At 36.1% G+C, this 27,322-nt stretch overlaps 1 protein-coding gene, 1 non-coding gene and 1 pseudogene across 5 annotated transcripts in view; 2 read left to right on the plus strand and 1 right to left on the minus strand.

Annotated features, from left to right (window-relative positions):
* Window positions 1–27,322, plus strand: part of UGGT1 (UDP-glucose glycoprotein glucosyltransferase 1) — a 107,339-nt gene that overhangs the window by 47,216 nt on the left and 32,801 nt on the right. For all 4 annotated transcript variants that reach the window (XM_036235965.1, XM_016157064.2, XM_036235963.1 and 1 more), the window contains exons 18-26: window positions 7,189–7,353; window positions 11,743–11,863; window positions 18,522–18,620; window positions 19,390–19,413; window positions 19,915–20,009; window positions 21,800–22,006; window positions 23,101–23,232; window positions 24,026–24,156; window positions 26,664–26,759. In XM_036235965.1, coding sequence (XP_036091858.1) covers window positions 7,189–7,353; window positions 11,743–11,863; window positions 18,522–18,620; window positions 19,390–19,413; window positions 19,915–20,009; window positions 21,800–22,006; window positions 23,101–23,232; window positions 24,026–24,156; window positions 26,664–26,759 — 1,070 coding nt within the window. The remainder of the gene's footprint in view (window positions 1–7,188; window positions 7,354–11,742; window positions 11,864–18,521; window positions 18,621–19,389; window positions 19,414–19,914; window positions 20,010–21,799; window positions 22,007–23,100; window positions 23,233–24,025; window positions 24,157–26,663; window positions 26,760–27,322) is intronic.
* On the minus strand, window positions 7,953–8,071 carry LOC118614397 (annotated as a pseudogene).
* On the plus strand, window positions 10,861–10,979 carry LOC118614766. The gene has a single exon (XR_004956143.1). It is a non-coding gene; the product is annotated as a 5S ribosomal RNA (ribosomal RNA).

Genomic DNA, 27,322 nt, shown 5'->3' on the forward strand with positions numbered 1-27,322 from the left:
TTCAGCCTCAGGCCAAGTATAATCCCAGCCTGTGCCCCTCCAGAGCCACCTGGTAAGAGTCAGCAAGCAATCCACAGATGGCTGCCACCTGAGCTATGCTTGTAGTTGCCTCAACAGGCCATGCCAGAAACCAATTCTGGCTGCCACTAATGTGGAGCTTGGGGCTGCTCAGCAAGGAGCACAGGGCATGCCGAGGATCCCACTGGATGTGGCTTGTGTGGGGCCACAAGTTGGGAGGAGCAGAATTTCAGGGAGTCATCTGGGCGGAGCGACCTCTGTTATCTATTTGATGATGTTAGCTATGATGGTACCTGCATCCACACACTGGGAGTGGTGAGGGCTCCACCAAGGATCAGGGGATACTGCCAGCACTTCTGCCCAGGAGAAGGCCGCCTTTCCAGCCCTTGCCATGAAGCCCTACAACTCAGTGTCCCACCCCTCCACCACCACCCCCCGCCCACCCCCCAACCCCTGCCATGAAAGTCCAGTCGCGGTGACCGCCGATTTAAGAGGACATCTGTACCTGGCAGCTGTAGCTGCTGTAGATTCTGTCTTGCTCACCCTGTGTGGAACCAGGCAGCCTCAAGTCTCTGCTCCTTCCTATCGTCCCAAAGTGATTTCTTATTTCTCTCCCTAGTCGTAGGGCCTGTGTGACTCTGCTTGCTGTTTGCTCCATGATTTCAGCACAGTTTTGGTGTGGTCACAAGAGGAAGTGTTCAGAGCCTTTATACTATCTTGTCCAGAACTCTCTCTTTTTTTTTTAATATAGGTATTTAGTATTAGTATTTAGATCTATTAGGATTTGCTTAATTTATTTAGGTGCTTTGATGTTGCATGTGCATATATTTACGATTGTTTTATCTTAATGAATTGACCTCTTTATCATTATGTAATGACTTTTCTCTTGTTAAAGTTCATGACTTAAACTCTTGTTTTGTCTGATGTAAGTATAGCTACCTACCCCTGCTCTCTTTTGATTTCCACTTGCATAGAATATCTTCTTTCATTTTCACTTCGAGACTGTGTGTATCCTTAAAGCTGCAATGAATCTCTTATAGGCTCATGTAGTTAGGTCTTGTTTTTTATCCTTCCAGTCATTCTTTGCCTTTTGATTGGAGTATTTAATAGTTACATTTAGAGTACCTATTGATAGATAAGTATGTATTAATGCCATTTTATTAGTTGTTTTGTGGCTGTTTATATTTCTCTTGTTCCTTTCTTCTTTTCTTGCTGCCTCCCTTGGTGATTTCGTGATTTTCTGTAGTGGTATGCTTTGATTCCTATTTTTGTGTGTGTGAATTTACTGTAGATTTTTGCTTTGTGATCACTATGAGGCTTGCATAAAACACCTTATAAGATATAACAGTCTGTTTTACACTGGTAAAAACTTTAATTTTTACTCCATCCTCTTTTCTGTTTTTGATGTCACAATTTGCCTCTAATGTTGTATATTCACTAACAAATTATAGTTGTAGTTATTTGTAATACTCTTGTTCTTTAATCTTTATAATAAAGTGATTAATAGCACCTTATTACAGTGTTAGCATATTCTGAACTTGATTATATACTTATCTTTACTGGTGTGTTGTAGGGTTTCACATTAGTGATTCGCATTCTTTCATTTCAGCTTAAAGAATGCCTTTTAGCATTTTTATAAAGCAGATTTAGGTAATGAACTCTCAACTTTTTTTGTCTGGGAAAGTTGTCTTCATTTCTAAAGGATGACTTTCCCAGGTAGAGTATTTTTTGTAGGTGGGTTTTTTTCTTTCATCACTTTGACTATATCATCCCATTCTCCTTGGTCGCAAGGTTTCTGCTAAGAAATCTGATAGCTTTCCCTGGTAAGTTACAAGCTTTTTTTCTCTTGCTGCTTTTAATATTGTCTTTGTCTTTGAGTTTTGATCGTTTTATTATAATGTCTGTTGCAGAGGATTTCTTAAGTTGATTTTATTTGATGAGCTTCATGAATTTGTATATCTAAATCTCTCCAAAGATTTGGGAAGTTCTCAGCCATTCTTTTTTTCCCCGCATTATTTCTTTAAATAAGCTTTCTACCACTTTTCCAACCTGTCTCCTTCTGGCACTCCAATAATTTTCAAATTAGCCACATACCATTTTTTTCTTTCATTCTTTTTTCTTTGTACTCATCTAACTGGATAACTTCACAGTTCCAGTCTTCTAACTCACAGATTTTTTTTCTTCTCATTGATTAGATATTAATGCTATTTCATTTTTCATTTCATTCATTGTATTTTTCAGCTCCAGAATTTCCGTGTGGTTCTTTTTTATGATTTTTCTTATTTAGTTAAACTTCTAATTTTGTTTTTGTATTGCTTTTCTAATTTTCTCTCTCTGTTTTTTTTTAGCTTATTGAATTTTCCGAAAACAGCTATTTTGAATTCTTTGAGTAAATCACAGTTCTCCACATCTTTAGAATGTTATCATAAGATTGTGATACTTTGGTGATACCATGCTTGATTTTTCATATTCCTTGTACTTTTGCATTGCTTTCTTTGCATTTGGAGTAGCAGTCATTCCTCCAGTCTTTATTAACTGCCTAACTGCCTTTGGGAGAGAAATACCTTCCATCAGGCCTGTTAGGAATTCTGAGGCATTCTCAGGCTGTCTGTGGATATATCTGCTCCATGCTTGCTGTTCTCTTTTATACAGACTTCAGAAGTTTGTATAAATTCTCTTGATTCTCTAGCCCCAGGTTAGGTGCTAACCAGACCCCCTTTGGTTTTCCCCAAGGTGGCACTAAAGCTCAAGTGTTTTTTTCTTTCTAGCTCAAGATTTGGGCTAGCTTTCTGTGAGTGCTTACGAGCCATTGAGCAAAACTCGTTCTTGCTGCCACTGTCAGGAATGTACCCTGGGAGCTGGCCATGGGGAGGAGTTATGTGTGCGGGTGAGATATGCAGAGCACTGGGGGTGCCCGTAAGCCATTTGGGGAGATCTGTGGATGAGGTGTTCTGTGTAGCTCATGAGTATGCTTCTTGTTGCAGTAAGTACAACTTGCGTCCCTTAACTGCTCTCTGAGAGTATTATCACTGCTGTTCCAGCCTCTACCCTCCCCCAGTTATGATCTTACACTTCAGTACTCTGAATGGCGTGAGAGAGAAATTAGCCTTTTTGGTAACATCCCAGATAGCTGGGGAAGCTGGGTACATACTCACTTGCCCGCATATTCCTTTGCAGGAGAAATCATGAGTCTAGAAGATCTTTCTCTTGGTCTTAAGCTGCACTGCCTTGGGGGAGGGGTGATGTGCATAAAGTCAGCCTATTTCTCTTACCCTCTTCAGTGTGTCCAAATTTGTATTTTTTTGCTCCCTTGATATTCTGGAACTTCTCTCCTGGAACTTCTCTGTCCATAAGTGATTACTTAGACATTTTTTTCCAGAGGTTCCCAGGCTGTTGCCAAGAAGGCCCAGTCCTTGGACCAAGGCAGGGTCAGAGTGTGTATGCCTATCACCTGATGCATATGTGGGCGAGACTTATCCTGAGTCATTTGGTGGTTGGTGCTGGGTAGCAAAGCTCTCACAAAAGCACTTTTGTTCATGGATAGATGCCAAATTGTTGTTATGAGAGGGACACCAGTGAGGGGCATCTTATTCAGCCATGATGTTGACGTCACTCCTACTTTATTATTACACTTCCTTGTGTCACGTCTGGTTTGGCACCAAAGCTGATCGTGAGATCTACTCAGTTTTGACCGAAAATGGTTCCATTATTTTATTGCAGCCTTCTTTTCAGTCACTTACCTTTTACGATTTTTTGACTAAAATAATATTGATGTGGACATTTTCACATTTTCACAAACAGCAAGAATAGCACTCTGTAAAAAAAGAACAGGTGAAATAAGAGAAAAGAAGGGCTGCTATGGAAATACTGAAGGGTCAAGGGAATTAATGGGATTTTCTCATATTTCACATTTGGAAAAAGGTTTAATTCTAATTTTTTCTATCCTGTTGAAAAAGTTCATGTTGTCTTTTTATTGTGGATGTTTGCTATAGCAAAAGTATTTGCTTGACAAGTATTGAATACAGTGGACAAATTGAGAAAAAGGATATTTTTACTTGTTGTCTTTTATGTGTTGAAATTCTTATTTTGTTGAAGAATCAAATAGGAGTAACACAGACCTAGCTCCTCAGTAGTTTCCTAGATGTGGCCATTTTCCTCATCTGTACTGATTAGTCACCCTTCGCATATAAAAAGATCATATTTATATATGCCACATAATTTACTATTTGAGTAGATATATATTCTGAAGAGAAGGATGTATGAGATTCCTAGAGGTCCCAAGAATCTAGTGATTAGTAAGAATTTTTAAATTGCAAGAGCTATACCCCCACACAAAAAAACTCAAGAAAACAGATTCTTTTGAAAAGGAGGAATGAGTGCATTTAACTAATGTTGTTATACTTATAAATATCTGTACCTTTTGTTATAATTCTGAAGCTATGATATCTTCTATTTTTGATATTTGAAAGAAATAATCATTTCTATAGGCAGTACAATTAAAGTAGAATTTTAAAATTGAAGACAATTTAGTCAGATAAGTGTATATCTTTTGAAGCCAGTAGGATAATGGTAGGTAAGAAGAGTTCTCACTTATAAATGGAAACATTTTGCTTTTGGCTGTTAACTCTAAGTCTTATTAATCTTAGTTATAATTTGTGAGTGGCTCATTCATAAGACTTTGCCTGTAATTAATGTTTTAAAATAATTTTAACATTTTTAGTGATTAGTCAATAGAAGTTCTCATGTGTAATTTTTTTTATTAAAATTATTGGGGCGACACTGGTTAATAAAATCAAATAGATTTCAAGTGTACAGTTCAATAATACTTCACATATATTGCATTGTATGTTCACTACCCCAAATTAAATTTCCTTCTCTCACCAAATATTTGACGCCCTTTACCCCTCTTTACCTTCCTGCTCTCCCTTCCCTTAGGTAACCACCAATCCACGCTGTCCTTGTTCATGAGTCTATGTTTGTTTGTTATGTTTGTTTGTTGCTTTCAGTTTTATATGCCACATATGAGAAAAATCATATGGTTTTTAACTTTTTCTGTCTGACATATGTCATTTAGCATGATAATCTCAGGATCCATCCATGTCACAAATGGCAGTATTTCATCTTTTCTGATGACTGAGTAACATTCCATTGTATATATGTACCACAGCTTCTTTATTCAGTCATCTATTGAAGGACACTTTGGTTGTTTCCAATTCCTGGCCAAAGTGAATAATGCTGCCATGAATATAGGGGTGCATATATCTTTGTGGGTGAATGCTTTCTAATTTTTTGGGTAGATATTCAGTAGAGATATTGCTGGGTCATATGGAAACTCTATTAGTTTTTTTGAGGAAACTCCACACTGTTTTCCATAGTGGCTGTACCAATTTGCTATCCCACCAGCAGTGCATGAGGGTTTCTTTTTCCCCACAGCCTCTCCAACACTTGTTATTACTTGTCCTGTTGATGATAGCCATTCTTACAGGTATGAGGTGGTACCTCATTGTGGTTTTGATTTGCATTTCCCTAATGGCTAGTGAAATTGAGGATCTTTCTATATGTCTTTTGATCATTTGTGTGTCTCCTCAGGAGAAGTGTCTTTTCAGGTTCTCTGCCCATTTTTTAATTGGATCTTTTGTTTTTTATTGTCGAGTTGTATGAGTTCTTTGTATATTTTGAATTAGGCCCCTATAGGCCCTTTCAGATGGGTGCCTCTTTGTCTCATTGATAGTCTCACATGTAACTTTTGAACTTGGCTCTTTGATAAATGGGCTGCATTCTGTTTTGAGTCTGGTAAACTGTTTACAAGTTGTAAAAATGGAAGCTATATAGTCAAAACATATCCCTCCCACTCCTAACTTTTATTCATTTGCCATTTCCAGAGACAACTAATGTTACTTACTTATTATTGTCACTTAGGATTAGAAATTGGGCTTTATTTTGTTGAGGAATGGTTTTCAAAGCTCAAAGTATATTAAAATTGAGTTTTTACAAACTTGTTTGAATACAGTTGAAGTCAAAGAACATAATTAACATGTTACAATTTTGGGAGTATAAATTTTAAAAGTTTAAACAATGATATAGAGAAACAGCAGAGAAAAATCTAGAAGATCTTTTTGTCTTTGCCATATTTAGTCCCTCAGATAGGTCTGTACCATCAGTTACTGTTGTGGCTAGATCCGATTAGAAAGTAAGCAATATATGACTGATGACTGGTATTAGTAACTCAATTGACGTACTTCTCTATTTGTGCTATTTAAAAAGGTTACATGTAAGAAACTTCTGTTATTTTTCAGAATGTATCAGTTACAAGATGTTTAACAAAAAGTTTTAAAGAATTTTTTTAATATCTTGCATACAATATAGTTTTTTGTCTGAAAACTTAGTCTTGGGTTGGTGGTTGATATATGGAGAATGTACCTATGTTGACAGAGAAAAGTGCCAGGAAAAAAATATATTCATCTCAGATACATTTGCCATTTTGTTGGCCTGGCATTTTCCTACCAGGGAACCTCTTTTGACTAGGGGAAGGAAAAAGATCGAACTCAGTATATTGTAGAGCAGTTTTTGCACACTGTTTTCCCACCAGTCTTGTTTTGTTTTTTGTACATGTAATTTCTTTTTTAGTGATATGGATCCTTTCATTTAGGATTGGATGCAAATATTTCTCAGGCTTTCCGCACAGGATCACTAATAATTTATGTCCGTCTGTTGTTGTGCCTCTTGCCACATGTGATTTTAAAATGAAAATTACTTAATTTTAAGTGCTTAATAGCCATGTGTGGTTAGTGGCTACTGCATTGGGCAGTGAAAGTAGAATATCTCCATCATTGCAGAAAGGTCTGTTTATAGTTTGGCTTTTGCATGTATAATTCAGGGTAGGTAACTTGGGCTGCTGAAAATTACCCTAACCCCTACCCTCAAATCACTGTCTTTGTAAGGTTTCGTATTTTTATAAAAACTCAGTAACTTAATCTAAAATTTACTTAGTCAGATATTAACTATGATTTCATCTTTGATATTTTTTAAAAGAAATTTCTTTAGCTATATTGGTGACCATATTTCTGTTGATTTTTTCTTGCTAGGACATGTATTATGAAAAATATACTTTGTTCCATTTGTCTCATGAAGGACAAAGATGTGACATTTTGTGGTCCCTTGTGTTTTTAGGAAGCAAGAGCCTACTATGAGCAGACTGGTGTTGGTCTTCTGCCTGTTGTTCTGTTCAATGGAATGCCCTTAGAAAAGGAGCAGCTGGATCCTGATGAGTTGGAAACCATCACAATGCACAAAATTCTGGAGACCACAACCTTCTTCCAAAGAGCGGTATACTTGGTGAGTGGTATTTGATTTGAAAGAGAATGGTTTGTTTACATTTTTGTATCCTCCGTGGTAGGCAATAAGAACATTATCATTACCCTCAAAATAAACTCAAAACCCAGTGGTGATCGCTCTCCATTTTCCCCTACCCTGCCCTATGGTAACCACCAATCTGTTTCTCTCCCTATGTGTTTGCTCGATTTGGACATTTTATGTAAATGGATTCATACAATATGTGGTCTTTCGTGACTGATTTCTTTCATTTAGCATAATGTATTCAAGGTTTTTATCCTTACTGGAGCGCATGTCAGTACACACTTCTTTTTATGTCCAAATAATAGTCCCTTAAATGGATATAACATATTTTGTTTATCCATTCATCAGTTGATCCATATTTGGGTTGTTTCCACTTTCTAGCTACTATGAATAATTGTGTGCAGGTTGTCTTAGGTATATATCTAATAGTGGAATTGCATGTTTATATTAACAATTCGAGGACCTGTCAGACTATTTTCTTTTTTCTTTTTTTTCTTTTTAGGCAGGTCAACCCTTGGTTGACCTCACAGATAGCAAGGACCTTGTCAGCTTGTAATCTCTTATTTTTTAATTTTTTACGCCTACAGCACCTGGTCTTCCTAGGTGGTCTCCCATCCAAGTACTATCCAGGCCCGACCCTCCTTAGCTTCTGAGATCAGACAAGATCAGGCTTGTTCAGGGTAGCATGGCCATAGACTATCAGACTATCAGACTGTTTTCCAAAGCAGCTGCACCATTAAACATTCCTACCAGTGGTGTATCCGGATTCTACTTTCTCCACATTCTAGCCAACACTTGGTATTGTCTGTCTCTTTAAGTATAGCCTGGCTGGTGTGAGTGTTATTGTGGTTTCAATTTGCATTACTCAAACCTGAATGATATTGAGTTTATTGACAAATTTATATCTTCTTTGGAAAAATGTCTATTAAAATTATTTGCCCATGTTTAATTGTGTATTTATTATTGCTGAGCTATAAGAGTTATTTGTTCTGGATACTAATCACATTATATATTTTCAAATATTTTCTCTCACTTTATAATTTGTCTTCTATTTGGTGGTATCCTTTAAAGCTCAAATGTTTTTAATTTTGATTGTCTAATTTACTTTTTTTTTCTTTTGTTACTTGTGCTATTTGTATCATATGTAAGAAACGATCGCTTAATCCCAGGTCACGAAGATTTATATATCTGTGTTTTCTTCCAAGCATTTTATAGTTTTTTTTCTCTTAGCATTTAGTTCTTTGATTCATTTTCAGTTAATTTTTATATATGGTGTGAAGTAGGAGTTCACCTTTTTTCCCATATCCAATTTGACATGCAACCAGGTATCTTTTGGGAGAATTAGTTGTCCCAGTACCATTTATTGAAAAGAATACTCTTTCCCCATTAAAATGTTATGGCATTCATATAAAAAAAAAAAAAACCTATTAACATAGGTTTATTTTTGGATTGTCTTGTTTTCCATTGACCAATATATCTTTTCTTATGTAAATACCTCATAGTCTTGATTAGTGTCATAATCAAATGTGAATTTTCCAAGTTTGGGCTGGCCTGCCTACCTGCCTGCCTGCCTTTCTTCCTTCCTTCGAAAAAGGACTATTGGGCTTTTAATAGGAATTACATACGATCTGTAGATCAACTTGGGTTGTATTGATATATCTTTCATGCCTTTTAAAAATGTTGAATCTTCCAACCCATGAACACAGGATGTTTCTTCCATTTATTTTGGTCTTGTTACTTTCTTTCCACTATGCTTTGTTGTTTTCAATGGCAGAGTCTTACACTTTTTTCCTGAAATTTATTCTTTAGTATTATATTCTTTTTTATGCTATTGTAAATGAAATATTTTTTAATTTAATTTTTGGATAGTTCATTGATAATGAATAGAAATACAATTGATTTTTGTATATTGATCTTACATGTTGTAACTCGTTTATTAGCTCTAATAGTATTTTGTGGATTCTTTAAATGCTTTATATATAGAAAATGTCATCTTGCGAGTATGTCATCTATGAAGAGAGAGTTTTGATTCTTCCTTTTTAATCAGATACTTTTTACGTCTATTAATTTCTTCTTTCCTTGCTTATTGCCTACCTCCTAATACAATGCTGAATAGAAGTAATGTTGAGTTAACATTCTTGTTTTGTTGCTGATCTTAGGGAGGAAACCTTTTAGTCTTTCACCAGTAAGTATGTATTAGCTGTTGGTTTTTTGTAGATTCCTTTTATCAATTTATGAACGTTTCCTTCTATTCTTAGTTTTTTGGATTTTTTTTTATCATCAATGTGTGTTGGATTTTGTCAAATACCTTTTTAGTGTTTATTGAGATGATTGTATGGTTTTTTGTTCTTTACTTATTAATATGGTTTGGTTTTACATGTTGTATTCCTGGGCTAAACCCCACTTTGTTATGATGTGTAATCCTTTTTATATAACATTTATGTAGTTGTTAAATTTTTTATACCAACTTAATTTCAATAATATAGAAAAATTTTGCTCTTCAATAGCTCTGTTTAGTTCCTCCTTTATGTTGTTATTGTCATACAAATTATATCTTTCACATTATATGCCTATCTGCATCGATTTATAATTATGGCCTTTATAATTATCTTTTAAGTGAGAAAAATAAGAGTTACAAACGAAAATATATATTTATACTTTTTATATTTGCCTGTGTTGTACCTTTACTTGTGCTCTTAATTTTTTGTGTGGATTTGAGTTATTGTCTTTTGTCTTTTCCTTTTAGCCTGATTGATGCCTCTTAGTATTTGTTCCAGTTTAGGCCTGGCAGGGAAAAATCCTCTGTTTTTGTTTATCTACCCTTTATTTTTGAATGAAAATTTGCCCGCATATGGAATATCTTTGTTGACAGTTCTTTCCTTTCAGCACTTCGAATATGTAATTCTATTGCCTTTTCATCACTGTGATTTCTTTTGAGAAATCAGCTGTTAATCTGATTGAGGATCGGTTCTATGTGATGAGTCTCTTCTCTTTCCCTGTTTTCAGGATCCTTTCTTTAGTTGGTTTCAGGATCTTTCAGGAACCCCTTTTACTTTTGACACTTTATAATTATGTCTAGGTGTGGAACTTTATGGGTTTTTCCTACTTAGAGTACATTGCATTTCTGTCTTTCTGCTTGCTTGCTTGCTTGCTTGCTTGCTTGCTTTCTTTCTTTCTTTCTTTCTTTCTTTCTTTCTTTCTTTCTTTCTTTCTTTTCTTCCTTTTCTTCCTTTTCTTCCTTTTCTTTCTTTTCTTTCTTTCTTTCTTTTTCCTTCTTTCTTTACAAAAAACTGTAGTGGACCCTTGAGCAGTGTAGGGGTTAGGGGTGCTAACCCCACTTCCCCAGTGGTCAAAAACCTATTGTTGACTAGAAGCCTTACCGGTAATATAAAGAGTTGGTTAACATATATTTTGTATGTTGTATATCTTATATACTATATTCTTATAGTAAAGCTAGAGGAAAAAATGTTAAGAAAATCATAAGGAGTCTACAGCCATGCCACCCCGAACAAGCCCAATCCCGTCTGACCTCGGAAGCTAAGCAGGGTTGGGCCTGGTTAGTACTTGGATGGGAGACCACCTAGGAAGACCAGGTGCTGTAGGCATTTAAAAAAAAATAAGGAAAGAAAATCAATCATAAGGAACAAAGAATATATTTATTGAAAAAAAATTCACATTTAAGTGGACCTGTGTAGTTCAAACCTGTGTTGTTCAAGGGTCAACTGTACACATATTTCTATAATATGAGAAGTACAAAAGGGAAGAATAAATGATGAATTGTTTCTCCTTTCCCCAGCATAATTGTGACTCTGCAAATGTAGGGTTACTTGGATACCTGAGATTGAAAAAAGCTTGGAGTGATTTGTATTACAAAGTATATTTATTGCTTGAGAGAATGCACTTGCCTTTCGTCTTTGGAGAGAAACTAACAATAAACAGATTTCAAAATGGATTTCTGCTTGTGTTAACTCTAATATGTAGAGCTTACTTATTTTTGGGTAAGCACAGAGGTATGTGGAGAGATCAAATAAAGCTGGATTTACATTTCAAATTCACTTCTCATTAACTCTGTGATTTTCAGTTAGTTAGTTAACTTTTCTGTGCCACAGATTCCTCATCTTTAAACTGCATGGCAATAACATGTGCTTCACATTGTTGAAAGTTAGTGATCCTGTGCATGATGCGCCAAGCTATGCTTGGCAATGACAAGGACATAAATCATGGTAACATGTTTTTAGCTGTTAGCAGTACATAAAAAGGTATTATTAAAACAAAGGTATTATAAAGTTAATAAATTCTTAGTTTCTAATAAATTATTGATCGGATTTGTTTAACACTCATCCTGTCCCTGTCGTTTTTTTTCCATAGGGCGAACTGTCCCATGATCAAGATGTGGTAGAGTATATCATGAATCAGCCAAATGTTGTTCCACGAATCAATTCTAGGATTTTGACAGCTGAGCGAGAATACCTGGATTTAACAGCAACCAGTAAGGAGCAATTCAGGAACAGCTGTAGACTGTTTTTGATTTGTCTTTCAGAATCTTTACATTTATTAGATTGTAATGTTCAGAAGATAACCCAAAATTTTGACCCAATTTTAATTTGAACTCATTGCACCTTGAATTCATAATACAAGCTTCTAAATTCATAGGAGATTCCTCCAAAAGGAGAGAAATTCTTCCTAAATAAACACTTGTAAACTTTAAAAAATATTCAGTAACTTTTAAATAGGCATTAGATGATAAAAAGCACCTGTATTGTTGACTTTCTTAGTTATGAAACTCTTTAAGCAGCTGTCTTTTCTTCATCCTCATTCTGGAATCTGTCAGCAGTGTTGACAAATATCTTAGATAGTTTTATTCTGAGAGCGTGAGAATGCTTTTCTAAAAAATAAAGCTTCATTGAGGAATAATGTCATGCCATAAAACTAAATTTCTTAAAGTGTACAGTTTTAAAAGTGTATGATTTTTTTGTGTATTTTCAAAGTTGTGTGATCACTACCACTATCTCATTTAGAACATTATCATCACCCCAAAGAGGAGTGTGTACCCATTAGTAGTCATTTTCCATTTCCCCGTACCATTCTCCAGCAACCACTAATCTAGTTTCTGTTTCTATGGATTTTTCTATTCTGGATATTTCATATAATGGAAAGTTTTTGTGTCTGGCTTCTTTCACTTAGCATAATGTTTTTCAGGTTTATCCATGTTGTAACCTATTTCAGTACTTCCTTTTTATTACTGACTTATTAATACATTGTATAGATATTCTACACTTTGCTTATCTATTTCTCAGTTGATGGATGTTTGAGTAGTTTCGCCAAGAATACCTTTTAAGAGGTAGATATGTTAGGTCCAGGTACAGTTTGTTCCTTTGGCCTTCCAGTGTGATTCTGCAGGCCATTTTAGGAAACAGCTGGAAATAAGGTAGAGCTATTGTCACTTGCCTGGGGAAAATCTCACTGGGGGAGAAAAGATGTGTACTAGTGAAGTCAAAACCAGGTGTATTTGTTGTTGTAGTTATGAATAACAGATATATAGATCTATTTATGGTTGTTACTTTATGGCATCTACCTCTAATCTTAACTGGAAACTGAATTCTTTTTCTTTAAGGCAGAGGAAAATGTGCAGATATGCTTATATTTGAAAAAGAAAGCAGTCAGGATGTGAGCTACATTGTTTCTTCACAGCTAGATTTTAGCTTTTCACCTGAAGTTTTAATAGAGCAAGACAAACAATATTATGAGTCTTCGTCTTGAGTTTTTGTTGTTTTTATTCGTTTGATTTTAGCATTGTTTATTTTTTAAATTAAATTTACTGGGCTGCCTTTAGTTAATAATATAGGTTTCAGGTTACAGTTCAGTCACACATCATATGTATATTACATTGTGTGTTCAGTACCCAAAGTTAAATTTCCTTCTGTCACAATATTTTTTACCCCCTTTACCCTTATCTACCTTCTCCCTCCTTTCCTAACTAAAGTATTGTCTTTGTCTACGAGTCTCTGTTTGCTTGTCTTATTCATTTGTTGCTTTCAGTTTTATATCCCACATATGAGTGAAATTATATGATTCTCATCTTTTTCTGTCTGACTTATTTCACTTAGCATGGTAATCTCAAGATCCATCCATCTATTCCAAATGGCAATATTTCATCTTTTCTTATGGCCAAGTAATATTCCATTGTATAAATGTACCACATTTTCTTTATCCAGTCATCTATCGAAGGACACTTAATTGTTTCCATGTCATGGCCACCATGAATAATACTGCTATGAATGTCAAAGTGCATATGTCTGTGTGGATAAACGCTTTCAAATTTTTTGGATAGATACCCAGGAAAGGGCTTGCCGGGTTATATGGAAGCTATAAGTTTTTTCCCAGTTTTATAGAAATATAATAGATAATTAGTTTACATTGTACAATTAAATGAGTTTTTTTTCAATTACAGTTGGCATACAATATATATTAGTTTCACCTGTATAGCATAGTGATTAGAGATCTATATAACTCACAAAATGATCATCCCATTAAATCCAGTACCCCTCTCCCCCCTTACATATTTATTACAACATTATTAACTATTTTCCTTATACTACACTTTATGTCTCCATGTCTATTTTGTAACTATCCATTTGTACTTCTTAATCTGTTTGCCCTTTACTATTGCCCCTAACACCCTCCCATCTGGTAGCCCTCAAAATATTCTCTGTATCTACTTTATTTCTGTTTTTGTTGTTGTTACTATTTATTTTGTTCTTCAGATTCCACATGTACGTGAAAGCATGTAATATTCACCTTTCTCTATCTGACTTATTTTGTTTAGCATAATACCCTCTAGGTCCATCAAAGCAATATCTTTTTCCATCCCCTTCCCTTTAGTATGTGTGTGTCTTTTAATCTGAAGTGAGTCTCTTGTAGGCAGCATATGCAGGGGTCTTGTTTTCTTATCCATTCAGCCACGGTATCTTAATTCTTTTCCATTTGAGGTATTTTTTGATAGGGATGTAGTTATTACCATTCTTTATTCCTGTTTTTGATACATGTTTTTTCTTCTTAAAGAAGTCCCTCCAACATTTTCTATAATACTAGCTTGACAATAATAATGTCCTTTAGATTATTTTTGTCTGGGAAGTGCTTTACCTGTCCTTTGACTCTAAATGATAGCTTTGCTGGTTAAAGTATTCTTGGTTGTAGATCCTGGGTTTTCATCATTTTGAATATTTAGTGCCAAACCCTTCTGTCCTGCATAGTTTCTTTTGAGAAATCAGCTGCCGGTCTTATGGGAGCGCCCTTGTAGGAAACTAACTGCTTTTCTCTTGCTGCTTTTAAGATTCTCTCTCTGTGTCTAATGTTTGGCATTTTAATTATGATGTGTCCTTGTGTGGGCCTCTCTGGGTTCATCTTGTTTGGGATTCTTTGAGTTTCCTGGGGTTGTATGTTTATTTCCTTTACCAAGTGAGGAAGTTTTTCATCATTATTTCTTCAAATAGCTCTTCAACTTCTTGTCTTCCTTCTGGTACCCCTATGACATGGTATTTTTACCTTTAATTATATCCTATAGGCTCCTGAAATTATTATTGTAGTCTCAGCTTCTTTTTTCTTGCCATTCTGATTAGATGTCCTTGGCTTTCCCATCCTCTATATTAGTGGTTTGATCCTCTTTATCATCCATTCTGTTGATTCCCTTTAATGTACTCTCTATCTCAAATAATGTGTTCTTTATTTCCAACTGGTTCCCTTTTATAGTTTCCATTTCCATTTTTATGTTTTTCATCTCTTTGTTAAAGTTCTCACTGAGTTCACCTATACTTCCCCTAAGTTCATTGAGCATCTTTATAACCAGTGTTTTGAACTCTGCATCTATTAGATGGCTTGACTTCATTATTCCTAGATCTCTGTTCTGTTCTCTCATATGGTTTCTGCTTCTTTGTCTTCCCATTTTGGCTGCCTTTCTGAGTCTGTTTCTATGTAATGATCAAAGCTCCTAAGTCTCCCGGTCTTATTAGCATGGCTTTGTGTAGGAGGTGTCCAGTGGCACAGTCCTGAGAAGGGTTCATCTGTAGGCCAAGTTTAGCACCAGCCTGTGCCCTTGCAGGGCCACCTGGTAAGATTTAGCAAGCAAGCCACAGATGCTGTGCTTATAGTTTCCTCAAGAAACCACGCCAGAAACCAAGGCCAGCTGCCACCAGTGTTAGTCTTGGCTCTAACTCAGCAAGGAGCCGTGGACTCTTCAAGGACACACCTGGATTTGGCTTGTGTGGGGCCACAGGTAGGGGGAGGTGGAGTTTTAGGGAATCCTCTGGAGCAGCCACTGTTATCCAGTTTGATGTGGTCTTCGCTATGGTGGTGCTGAGTCCTGTGCACTGGGAGCTGGTAAGGCTCAAAAGAGGAACAATGGATACCGCTGTCACTTCTGCCTGGTAGAGAGCCTCACCTCCAGCCCTCCGTCCGACAGCTCAGTGTCTCCCTGTAAGTCCCTAGTAACCCCTGCGCAGACAACACAGCGCTGGTGCTCAGAGCGAGCAAGTCTGTTACCGTGGAAGTCCGCTTGCAGACATGGCCCCTTTAAGAGGTGTCTGCTGCTGCCACTGCCACAGCCTCTGTCCCACTGAACCACTCAGGGCTGGGCAGCCCGGTGTCTTTTGCCCCTCCTGCCTTCTACCATTGCAGGTTGTAATGCTTCTGCTCATTTAAATCCCAGGCGATTTTCCTTGCTGTTTGCTCCATGTTTCTGCCACAACTTTGATGTGGTCGTAAGAGGGATGAACAAATCTCTATCATCTACGCCATTTTTTCCTGTCTCTCTATTCTTAGTTTTTTGAGGAACCTCCATACTGTTTTCCATAGCTGCTGTACCAATTTATATTCCCACCAACAGTGCATGAGGGTTCTTTTTTCCCCATATCTCTAACACTTGTTATTACTTGTCTTGTTCTAAGGTATGAGGTGGTACCTCATTGTGGTTTTGATTTGCATTTCCCAAATGGCTAGTGAAATTTAGCATCTTTCTATATGCCTGTTGTTCATGTGTATGTCTCTTTGGGAGAGGTGTCTGTTCAGGTCCTCCTCCCATTTTTTAATTGGATTGTTTATTTTTTTAAATTGTTTAGTTGTATGACTTCTTCGTATATTTGGATTAGGCCCTTTGGAGGCATTGTTTGGAAATATCTTCTCTCATTCAGTTGGTTGCCTCTTTGCTTTGTTGATGGTTTCTTTTGCCATGCATAAGCTTTTTAGTTTTCATAATTTTAAATTAAACTGTAAGTAGTTAAATATGTAAATAGTTATCATGAATAAGGAGCATAAAAATAGTTCTGTGTTTTTAGATATCTTTCTCCACTAAATACTGTAGTAATCATTTGTGAACTGGTGCTAGTCCACAGTGGTAGTAAAGTTGCAATCTGTTGGGTGAGCATTTTAGAACTATCAGTGAAGGAAAAGCTGGCATCATCCTGACCCAGTGGTCCGAGCTCCGTCACCTACGTTGCTCTTGGTCTTTGCTGTCCTGGGACCTTTTTAATGAATGCGAAAATAAAGTCTTTTCCCATCCTCTGCATGATGTCATGGGCCATGTCTCTCTTATTCACCATTACTTTTCTTTATTAGAATATTGACTGAAGGAATAGTAGTCCCTCAGTGTACTTTGTTGAATAAAAGGGTAGATTGGGAAATGGACAGACAAACAGATAGATGGGAGGGTGGACAGGCACGTGGTGCCTGGAAGACAGTGAGAGAAGAATGGCATTTATGTTGGGGCATAATAATACATAAGATTAAGGAGATTGCTGGAGATAAAATGTTTATGAGACCAGGCTGGAGACCATTTTGTAGTATAAGAAGAAATACTGGATGGTTTAGAGCAAGGGAATAAGTTGATGAAACTGGAATTTAAGAAGAGTGATCTGAGAGGGAAATGATTAATAAGAGCATTGCCTGTGGGCACTAATCAGAGAAGATATATATCTGAAAATAACCTTGTGTTTCTGTTAGGGCTAAAAATATATTATTTTGTGACATATAAAAAACTTAAAATGAGATTTTTCTTATATTTTTTCTCCCATTCATGCCTTTCCACACCCAAATAAGATAGGTAAGAGCTTACTGTGGTGGATGTGTTACTGGCAATCGGATTTCTGTGTTGTGGGAGTCAGGAGTTTGGTTCTTGGATCCCCACAGAAGATTTACGTAGAAATCCGATGCTCAGAAAAGGTAGACTGAGCTGAGAAAAAATTGCAAACAGAGGTGATTTTATTGAGTAAAGTAGGCAGAGTAAAGTACATTCAGAAGAAAGTCCAAGCAGGCACCTCTATAGAGGATTGAGGGCCCTAAGAAGTTTACGGTTGCGTGTTACATAGGCCATAGGGTTTCATTGTTCTCCTTCTGTCCATCTTTCCTCAAAAGGTAGAATTTTCTGCTCCTGCAGTGGGCCCTCCCTCTCTGAGCTAGGGCCTGTGCAGTGTGTGTCCATTGATGGGAAGTCATACACCTAACACTGTAGGAATTTTGAGTGTAGGCACATGCCCAGTTAACTCATTTTTCCCATACCAGTTGAGCTTTCCTGGAATAAAGTTATATAAGGTCATTTGCAGTTAACTGACCAGGGTAAGCACTGGTGTGGGGGGTGGTGAGTGGGGGTGAGGAAGGCGCCTCTGACCGTGGGGGACACAGAGAGGCTTCACAAGCCTGCCAGACCCCTGGTTGTATGTTTTCTTCTGCTGAGCTTGTCTCAGGGCCTCGTTTTCCCTCTCCCTCCTGCTCATATCTGCCTACCTACCTATGGACATAGGGACAATGGAAGGGAGAGACGAAGTCAAGGGGATTTCTTTAAGAGATCATTCTCTAGTTGTAAAGTGATAGAAGTGGGAGTAGGATACATTTAAACTATTAAAGTGATACATACATTTATGAGGGTTTTATGAGTTATAATGTACATTTTTTAACTGTGTCTTAAAATGTGATTAATGGGGTAGAGGTCAATGGGGTTGTAAAGTTGTTCAGTAAACATGAAATATATTGATATTTCACTCATGCATTTTTCTAAAACTTGTATTATGGTCATATCAGATCATCAGTTGAATGTTAACATTAGATTGATTTTAGGCATATTAATTATAAAACTATTTCAACTTTTTTTTTTTTTTCAGATAACTTTTTTGTGGATGATTATGCTAGATTTACTGCCTTGGATTCCCAAGGCAAGACTGCTGCTGTAGCCAATAGTATGAACTATCTGACAAAGAAAGGTAACACATTCTAGGCTTGTCTTGGTTCAACATTTTTTTTTAGTATTTGCAAAAAATTCATATGTTAGTGTCCGTTGAGAGAGGAACTTTATAATTTATTTTATTAATTATTTCTTATAATGATTTGAGGATAGAAAGTATCTGTTTAAATGTAATTCTTTATATAGTTTTGAAAATTAAATGTTATCTTTATAAGTTTTTATTTTAGATATTAAAGTCAAAAGGAAAAATTTTTCATTTTTCAAAATGGGAGAACATTTATGATGTAAAAATGGGTTAATAGATTGAAAATTGGTTTGATTTTCCTCTTCAATGACAACATTGCATTAATTTTTTAAAAGATAAACTTGGTTCTAGAAATACTTGTGTAAGTTTTAAAGCTGATTTTTATGTAGACTTATTTAGACTGATATTGTGTGGAATTGATATCCTTTTAATGGCAAACAGATGCTTTTCTCCTCTGGTCCCACTTATTATCATTTCAGAGCACTGACTGTCAGTTAAGGTAGCTATTTTCAGCCCACTGTAATATCCTAGAGAAAATTTCTGGTTTCCTAGGTATATGTAAGTAAAGGCAGTTGCTCTATTTGATTCCTCAAAGAAATTGATTTTGGTGGGGTACTGGAACCGTGCTAAACTGTAATGGGGCTAAGAATCAGAAAGAAGCATAGATCATATTAGGGATTATGTAAAACTTGACTGATAGTAGGCAGTTATTTTAGAAATGACATTTTCTTTTCTTCTACTCTTTTCCTTTACCTTTGTCCAGGAATGTCCTCCAAGGAAATCTATGGTAACTTTAAACTTCGGAATGTTCTGTTCTTTTTCTCAATTTTCTTATTTCAATCACCGTTATAATTCAGAGTTTATTGATCCTTTATTGGGATGTTTTTGGAACCTGTGGGTAACAGTAGATAATTTATCCATGCAGACAAATTTTGTATAAATGTGTGCAAAGACTTAGATTCCAAAAAGTTACAAATTAATATGATTAAAGACTATAATGTTACCCATATGTTCAGAGGCTCTTTTTCATTTTATATGCTAACAGATGTCCAAACTATAATAGAATCAATAAGTGCATGCTCCTAGTTTGTAATTAAGCCACATGGATAGTTACCCCGCTTTCATTCTAGTATTGAAGTTTCACTACTTTTGCTTTGTATTTTTAATACTTGTCATTTTCTTTTTTTTTTTTGCATGTTTTTCAAAAATATTTGGCTTAATAACAGTATCGAAACATAGAATGTGTTTTCTTCCCTCCAATTTAATATGTTGTTTTGTTTTTCTACAGATGATTCTTTTATTAGGCCAGTAACTTTTTGGATTGTTGGGGATTTTGATAGTCCTTCTGGAAGGCAATTATTGTATGATGCTATTAAACATCAGGTAAGTATCTACAACTTTTTTCTGTATCTTTGTTTGAGCCTGCTGTTGTCTTCATGAGCATCTCTGTGCTGATACTCTTGTTCTAGTGGGGAGGCCAGAGTTCTGTCTTCTTAATGCTTGAGGGAAAAGAATGTTTCTTCAGAGGTCTGCCAGCTAGTATGCAAAGAGAAGATTGCAATATTCTAGCTTTATATAAGGGAATAGATTCTTTTAGAGGAAAAATAGGAGACTTTTATCATAGACAAGTTTTATATTTTCTTGGTTTGTGTTCTTGCTGCAGAGATGCTACAAAGATCATGTTGTATATTGTATAGGAGAGACAGGGTCCTTAAATCAGAGAGGTCTGGATGTGAGGGAACTACCACACAGGCATGTTATTGTGTATACGAGAGAAGTAGATTTAGGCACACAGAGGGATACAAATACCGATGGTCTGAAAGATACACAGCGCCGAAATCATAGAATGAGTGTACGACTATGATAAACGGTTGAGAAGATATTGACTCTTCTAGAGAGTGTCATTGTCAGAGAATGAGATGGTACGTTTCCTTTTTCTAAGCAGTTTGAGATTGGACTTACCCATATTGCACATCCCTCTTATATCCTCTTGGTACCCTATGTCCCAGGCTTTCTGAAATACGGAAATATCTGGGTGATTTCAATTTCATTAACATGCTGAGCGCCCTGTGGTCTAAGGGAATAGACTAGATGCTACAGTTAATTCAAAGTTAAATCAAGAATAGTTCTGGTGCAGGATGATAGGTACCTGAGTAAGTCACTCTCAAAATGGTATATGCTCAAGAGGTGGTAGAGTGGGAAAATACGGAGAGAGAGTTGAATATTTTAAATAAATATTTAGTTGAAGTAAAATATAGGTTCAAAAGAAGTACACAAATCATAGGATACACAGTGTCGCAAAGTGAGCACACCCATGTGCCCACCACCCAAGTAAAGAGAAGTATCAGATTCCTGAAAGCCCATCCCCTTTGTGCCCCCATCACTACCCCTGCCCTTTTCATCCTCTCATATCAAAGAGTAGGTCTGCTCTTTAGTACTTTATTTAAATGGAATCTGTTTGGTTTCTTTACTCGACATTTATCCATGATATTACAATTCATGGCGGGTAGTTTTTTTCATTGTGTAGTGTTGTATCATATGACTGTACCACAAAGTTCTGTTTGTTTAGTATATTTGATGGACAGTTGAGTTGTTTCTAGTTTGGGGCTATTCTGAAGAATGCTGCTATAAATATTCTTGTACATATCTTTAGATATACATAAGTATGAATTTCTGTTGCTTACGTTCTTAATATAAGCCCCTTTGTTTGGTTTTATGGGTCCCAGATATCTTCTCCCACATGGATTCTTATCTTTTTACCCAGGGAGAGATTAATTTTTACTGGAAATCTGGAAAGGCCATGTGAATAAAAAAGGGTTTGAGCAGAGCACCAAGGATGGTTGGGACTTAAGGAAGCAGAGATGGGTGTACTTGGTGTTCACGTGCCAATGTGAGACATGATGTTTATTAGGAGAATACAGAATGTGTGTGTGGGAGAAATACAGGACTCTGGTAGTCTATAATGTATGCTGAATTTATAGAGATGGTAAGAAATGAAGTTAGGCAGGCTAAGGGGCAATTTTGGTTAATTTCATTTTATAGGCAGGGGAGAACTACTGAAGAATTTTTAAGAGTGGTATTATTTGCTATTTATGGACTATGACTGATACTGATACCACTTTTTAAGTTCAAGACATCTATCATGTAACCCTTATTTTCCATTTTGTAAATAGAAATCCAGTAACAATGTTAGAATAAGCATGATTAATAATCCTAGTGAAGATATAAGTTACAAGAACACTCAGATCTCCAGAGCAATCTGGGCAGCTCTCCAAACGCAGACCTCCAATGCTGCTAAGAACTTCATCACAAAAATGGCCAAGGAAGAAACTTCAGAGGCCCTGGCTGCAGGAGCTGACATTAGGGAATTTTCTGTTGGGGTGAGTCTCTGTTCATTACCACAGTCGTTCACTCCCATGGGCCGGTGTGTCTTGTTCATAATCAGGATTTGTGATTTTAGTTTTGAGTCTCAGGATTTTTCTTCCTTTCTTTTCCTCCCTCCCTCCCTCCCTCCCTCCCTCCCTCCCTCCCTTCCTTCCTTCCTTCCTTCTTTCTTTCCTTCTTTCCTCCTTCCTTCCCTTTTTTTTTAAATTAAAAAAAAAATTATTTAATGTCACCACATATTTGACCTGTTTTATCCCATCTACCTCTCTCTTTCCCCACTGCCCTCTGGTAACCACTAGTCTCTTGTCCATGTCCATGAGTCTCTGTATGTCTTGTTAGTTTTAGGTTTATATTCCACATACAAGTGATATTAAGTGGTTTTCAACTTTTTCTGTCTGGCTTATTTCATTTAGCATGCTTATCACGAGGTCTATTGGTGTTGTTGCAAATGACAGGATTCCTTTTTTTGATTGAAAAAATCTTTCCAAGAATAATTCTGTCACATTCCCTTTATTAAGCTTTTAAACTTGATAAGTTTCAAGATGCGCATGATATAAGTTTATGTTTTAAGCACAAAGCCATTTGTTTCGTATAGTTTTTAAAAGGTAGCCAATTTTTCATTTGTTTATAGAGCAAAAAACTGAAATTTAAGCCACTTGATGGGTTAGTCTTATGTGTTCTTGATGCATTTCCAATAAAAGCCCATGTTTATTCATTTATATGTTACATACTTTTTACTGTGTTTTGTAGTTTTAAAATTTCTTTAAAAATGATGTTTACTTGATGTTTCAGTTAGAAAAAAGGCTTTCACTTGAAATTAGCAAGATTTGAAAATGCAGAATAAAGGTTTCATGAACACTAATTCGCCAATTGAACAATCACATGAAAGAACAGGAAAAGAAACTAAGCATTATTACTGATAAGCAGGAGGGTAGGAAAATGGGAGGAGAATGAAGACATCATATCATAATGTTAATTACTAGAATTAGTTATTTCTACTGAAAGAGCACTTTATGCTTTATTCATCTTGATTATTCTTTTTTATGGTTTAATAACAATCACTTTTCCTTAATAACAATTACTTTCCTAGGGCATGGATTTCAGTCTTTTTAAAGAGGTCTTTGAGTCTTCCAAAATGGATTTCATTTTGTCTCATGCCATGTACTGCAGGGATGTCCTGAAGCTGAAGAAGGGATGGAGGGCCGTGATCAGCAATGGAAGGGTGAGGATCTTGTCCTGGGACAAGCTTGGCTTCAAGTTAGATCAGTGAACAGTCTTGGCAGCATTCTCCTCTGAAGCTAGTAAACTCTTCAAACAGAGCCACTCTTTTTTCTAAGGTGATTAGGGCTTATGCAGTGCTGATGATCATTTCTGCTCCTTTATTTTAAAAGAAGTTTGCTCATTTTGACATAAATGTCCTTGTGTGAAACCTTCCTGCTGTTCAGTTTTGTCTTGCCATTGTACAAGGTGGTGAGTATGTGGTGGCTTTCAGAACATAAATCAGTGAGGTCTTTGAAACATAATCATTCCCTGTGGGGGCCATGTCTATAGTTTGAGAAGTCTGTATGAATTTATTTGGTTTAGGCTTAGACTATTTCATAAAATCTGCAGCCACTAAAATGAGACTATGGTGAATGTACCAGATTTTAAACTCTTAACATGTAGGATAAAATCTCTGATATCTACCACTACATCTCTACTTTGGCTTTGTTATTTATATTCAGTGAGAATTAATGAAAATTATATTATTTTACTTCAGTGTTTGCTTGCTGTAAAACTATTGTAAAGTATATAAGTCTACACTTTATGCAGTTGAGGAATTGATAAGTAAGTAAATAACTATCTGAGCTGCTGGGGTTTTTATTTCTATTTTTTTTTTTTTCATTGATTTTATTCAGATGTAAACATGTCTTGGGCCTTTAATGTGACTTAGTTCATGAGATAGCCTGAGGACGACAAAGGACTTTTTTACAGCCTATGGATTCCCACGATGACCACCCTGCTCTTCTTCACAGATCATTGGGCCACTGGAGGATAGTGAACTCTTTAATCAAGATGATTTCCACCTCCTAGAAAATATCATCTTAAAAACTTCAGGACAGAAAATCAAATCTCATATTCAGCAGCTTCGAGTAGAAGAAGATGTGTAAGTTTTGCACATAAGTTAATTTGTTCATGTCGTAGGGCTATATTAATTGGGCTTTCTTCGTGCTGCCCATTCCAAGACGTTTTATTTCCAGCTTTAAATATAGTAGTGCTCTTCAGTGCAGGTGTTTATTTATGCTTTTTTTTTGAAACAAATTATTTTGTAGCCAGCTATTTAAAGAACTGAATTAATTCTCTCCATTTTTATTTTTTAAAACTTGATTGTGGAAAATTTCAAACATATGCAAAAGTAGAGGGGTTAGTTTATTGATTACCTTGAAATACTAATGTGAAGAAATACTTCCCGTATTATCTTTTTAATTACCCTTCAGTTTTATTTTGTTTAGGAAGGGACAGGTTAAGCACTTCTTTTCTGTATTTACTAGTATGGAACCATTATACCTTTCCCGCAGAAGCTATAAGGGCTCCAGTTTTTCCACATCCTCACCAACACTTTTTTTTTTTTTTTTTTAAATAATAACCATTCTCATGAGTATGCAGTATCTTTGTGGTTTGGTAAGTGATGTTGAACATCTTTTCATGTGTTTATTGGCCATCTGTACATCTTTGAAAAAATATCCCCAAGTCCTTTGCTCATTTTTAATTGTTTATTTTCTTGTTATTAAGTTGCCGGAATTCTTTATATGTTCTGGAATGCAATCCTTCATACATATGATATGCAGATATTTTCTCCTACTCTTTGGGTTGCCTTTTCACTTTCTTGATAGTGCCCTTTGATGCATAGTGGACGATATAAAATTGAAAAGTTTTTCTGTTTTTTTTCTTCACTTTTTTTCATATATTATCATGCTGCAGATTCAAGATGCATGTCTTAGTGAAGTATTGATTTCAGTAGCTGCCAAAGTAGTCCCTTTGTTAAGTCTTATGTGATATAGGAAGGAATCTTTTTTTCTTACAGACAATAGGTTCCCTCTTACCTCAGCGGCTCTTGATTGCTGCCCCTTTTTCTGGCCTATGAAACAGTTTCATAGGCCAGGAGGTACCCCATGACTTGAAGCCACCATGTCATAGCCATAGACTTGATGTGCTATTCCCTTGGATCACTCCTTTCTCTGTGGAGTTTTTGGGGTGGGAGATAGTCCCTTGGACTCTTTATGGACTAGTATATAATTGTCAGACTGTGCCTGGAAGACTTGGCTTTTATCAATCAGAGATGGCTCTGAGTCTGTCCTGGGTGAATTTAGGGAGAAAAGGTATTCATGGGGCTGCCAAAAAATTGATTCTAAAACTATGAAGGTTCTCAGAATGACCTTGCATGCTCAGGGTCACTGCCATAGCTGTTCCACCTTGGAGTGCACCCCGCTCCCCCATTACAGCCACAGTTTTCTTTCACAACTCCGACTTACAACCATGAGGCTCTCCTCAGCTTTCTGCCGCTCAGCGGTGGGCTCTTTGATTATGGTGCTTCATGAGCCTTTATGAAGTTTCTCATCGGCCTGCTTAGCCCACCTCACAGAACCCAGTGTCACTTGACATGTTTCGTGATGCTATTGACATATCACAGGAAACAAATGGCCTGTATTCCGAATCAATATTGAGAAATACCAGAAGAAGTAATTCGGTATAGTTCTTTGGTTCAGTGCGAAGATGTATAGTTTGATTCCAGTTCAAATATCTTCACAAGTGCTCTTTTGGAATTTAGTTCTTGGGTCAACAGATGAGAGCATTTTTTTCAATCTCATGATTTAGTTCAAGATCTTCCTTGGTTAGAAATCAACTTTCGAAGGGCTCAGGAGAGTGGAAACACTTTTGTCAGTTGTTCATCACAGTGTTTATTATAGTAGTGATATAGTAGTGAAACAACCTCGGTGTTCGATAGCTGACTGACATAATAGATTATGATGCATCCATAAATATGATAGTATACAGTCACTGAAAATATTGATGTGCCCTTGTGTTTCTTAACTAACAAAAAGATGGTTATAATATATTGTTAAATGAAGAAACAGGTTACAGGGTAGTATAATTCCACTTTTGTATATTACTTATTTAAAAATATAAAACGATTATGAACCAAAATGTTTCAGTGCTTATTTCTTGATAATGGTATTGTTTATATCTCAGTTTTGTCCTTATATTCTTTTCTGAATTTTTTCCAGTGAATTATTACTCTAATAATCATAAAAAGTAATAAAGTCATTAAGAAGAGGGTGAGAGAGTATGTAAATAACTTAACTGACAGTCTGTTTGTTATGGGCCAGGCCCTGAGCTAGGCACTTTATGTGTTTAGCCAGTGCAGTATTTACAAGGGCCATCCAATGTAGGCATTGTCTCCATTTCACATGTGGAAAAATTAGTACCTTCCCCAAAGTTATAAAACTAATTACTTAGAAAGTCAGTACTTTTTCTTATGTTTGTTGGTACACAATTTATACTTTCTTCAACTATCTCGTTGGTGTTCAGTACTTTGGTTGATTATATTTTCAGCAAAAACTGGAAAAACCTTTAGTTTAAGGGGTGCTGAATTGTCACCAACCACTCTTTCAGGGCAAGTGACTTGGTAATGAAGGTGGATGCCCTCCTGTCAGCTCAACCAAAAGGAGATACAAGAATCGAGTATCAGTTTTTTGAAGACAGATACAGGTATAGAAATAATTGTTGAATTTGTACATATTCGTAAATAGTAAACTTTTTTTTTTAATGTAGAGGTTGAATGTATTATTTTCAAACTGTTTCTTGTTTTCTTGCATGGCTATTGCTTCACTGTATAAAAAGAGCACCAGCAAATGCAGTGTATTTGCAAAATTAAGATAGTATTATTCATCATCTGACAGTGCAATTAACAAAAGCTTTCCTCCATTGACAGTTATTTTCAATGGGAAGATCATTTTGACTCAAATTTGGAGACAGATATAAGCAAGTTACAATATTATATAAGGCTTAAAGTAGCAATGTTATTCTTGAATTATATAATTTTATAACCAGATTTTACCACAGATAATTTCAGGAATTCTGAATATTATAATTGTAGCTTAGCCTAAAAAATCACAGGGTGTTGAGGAAAAGATGCATATTGTGTTTATCTGCCATCATTAGAGCATTAAGGGACATTTTCTTCCAGTAGCATTGTTATAGATATTTTTCCCATCGATATTACTAAAAGTCGCTATTTTAAATCTTCTGTCCACCACTAATTTAAGACGACT

The sequence above is a fragment of the Rousettus aegyptiacus genome, unplaced genomic scaffold (genome assembly GCF_014176215.1).
Source record: "Rousettus aegyptiacus isolate mRouAeg1 unplaced genomic scaffold, mRouAeg1.p scaffold_m13_p_2, whole genome shotgun sequence".
NCBI classification, from domain to species: Eukaryota; Metazoa; Chordata; class Mammalia; order Chiroptera; family Pteropodidae; genus Rousettus; species Rousettus aegyptiacus.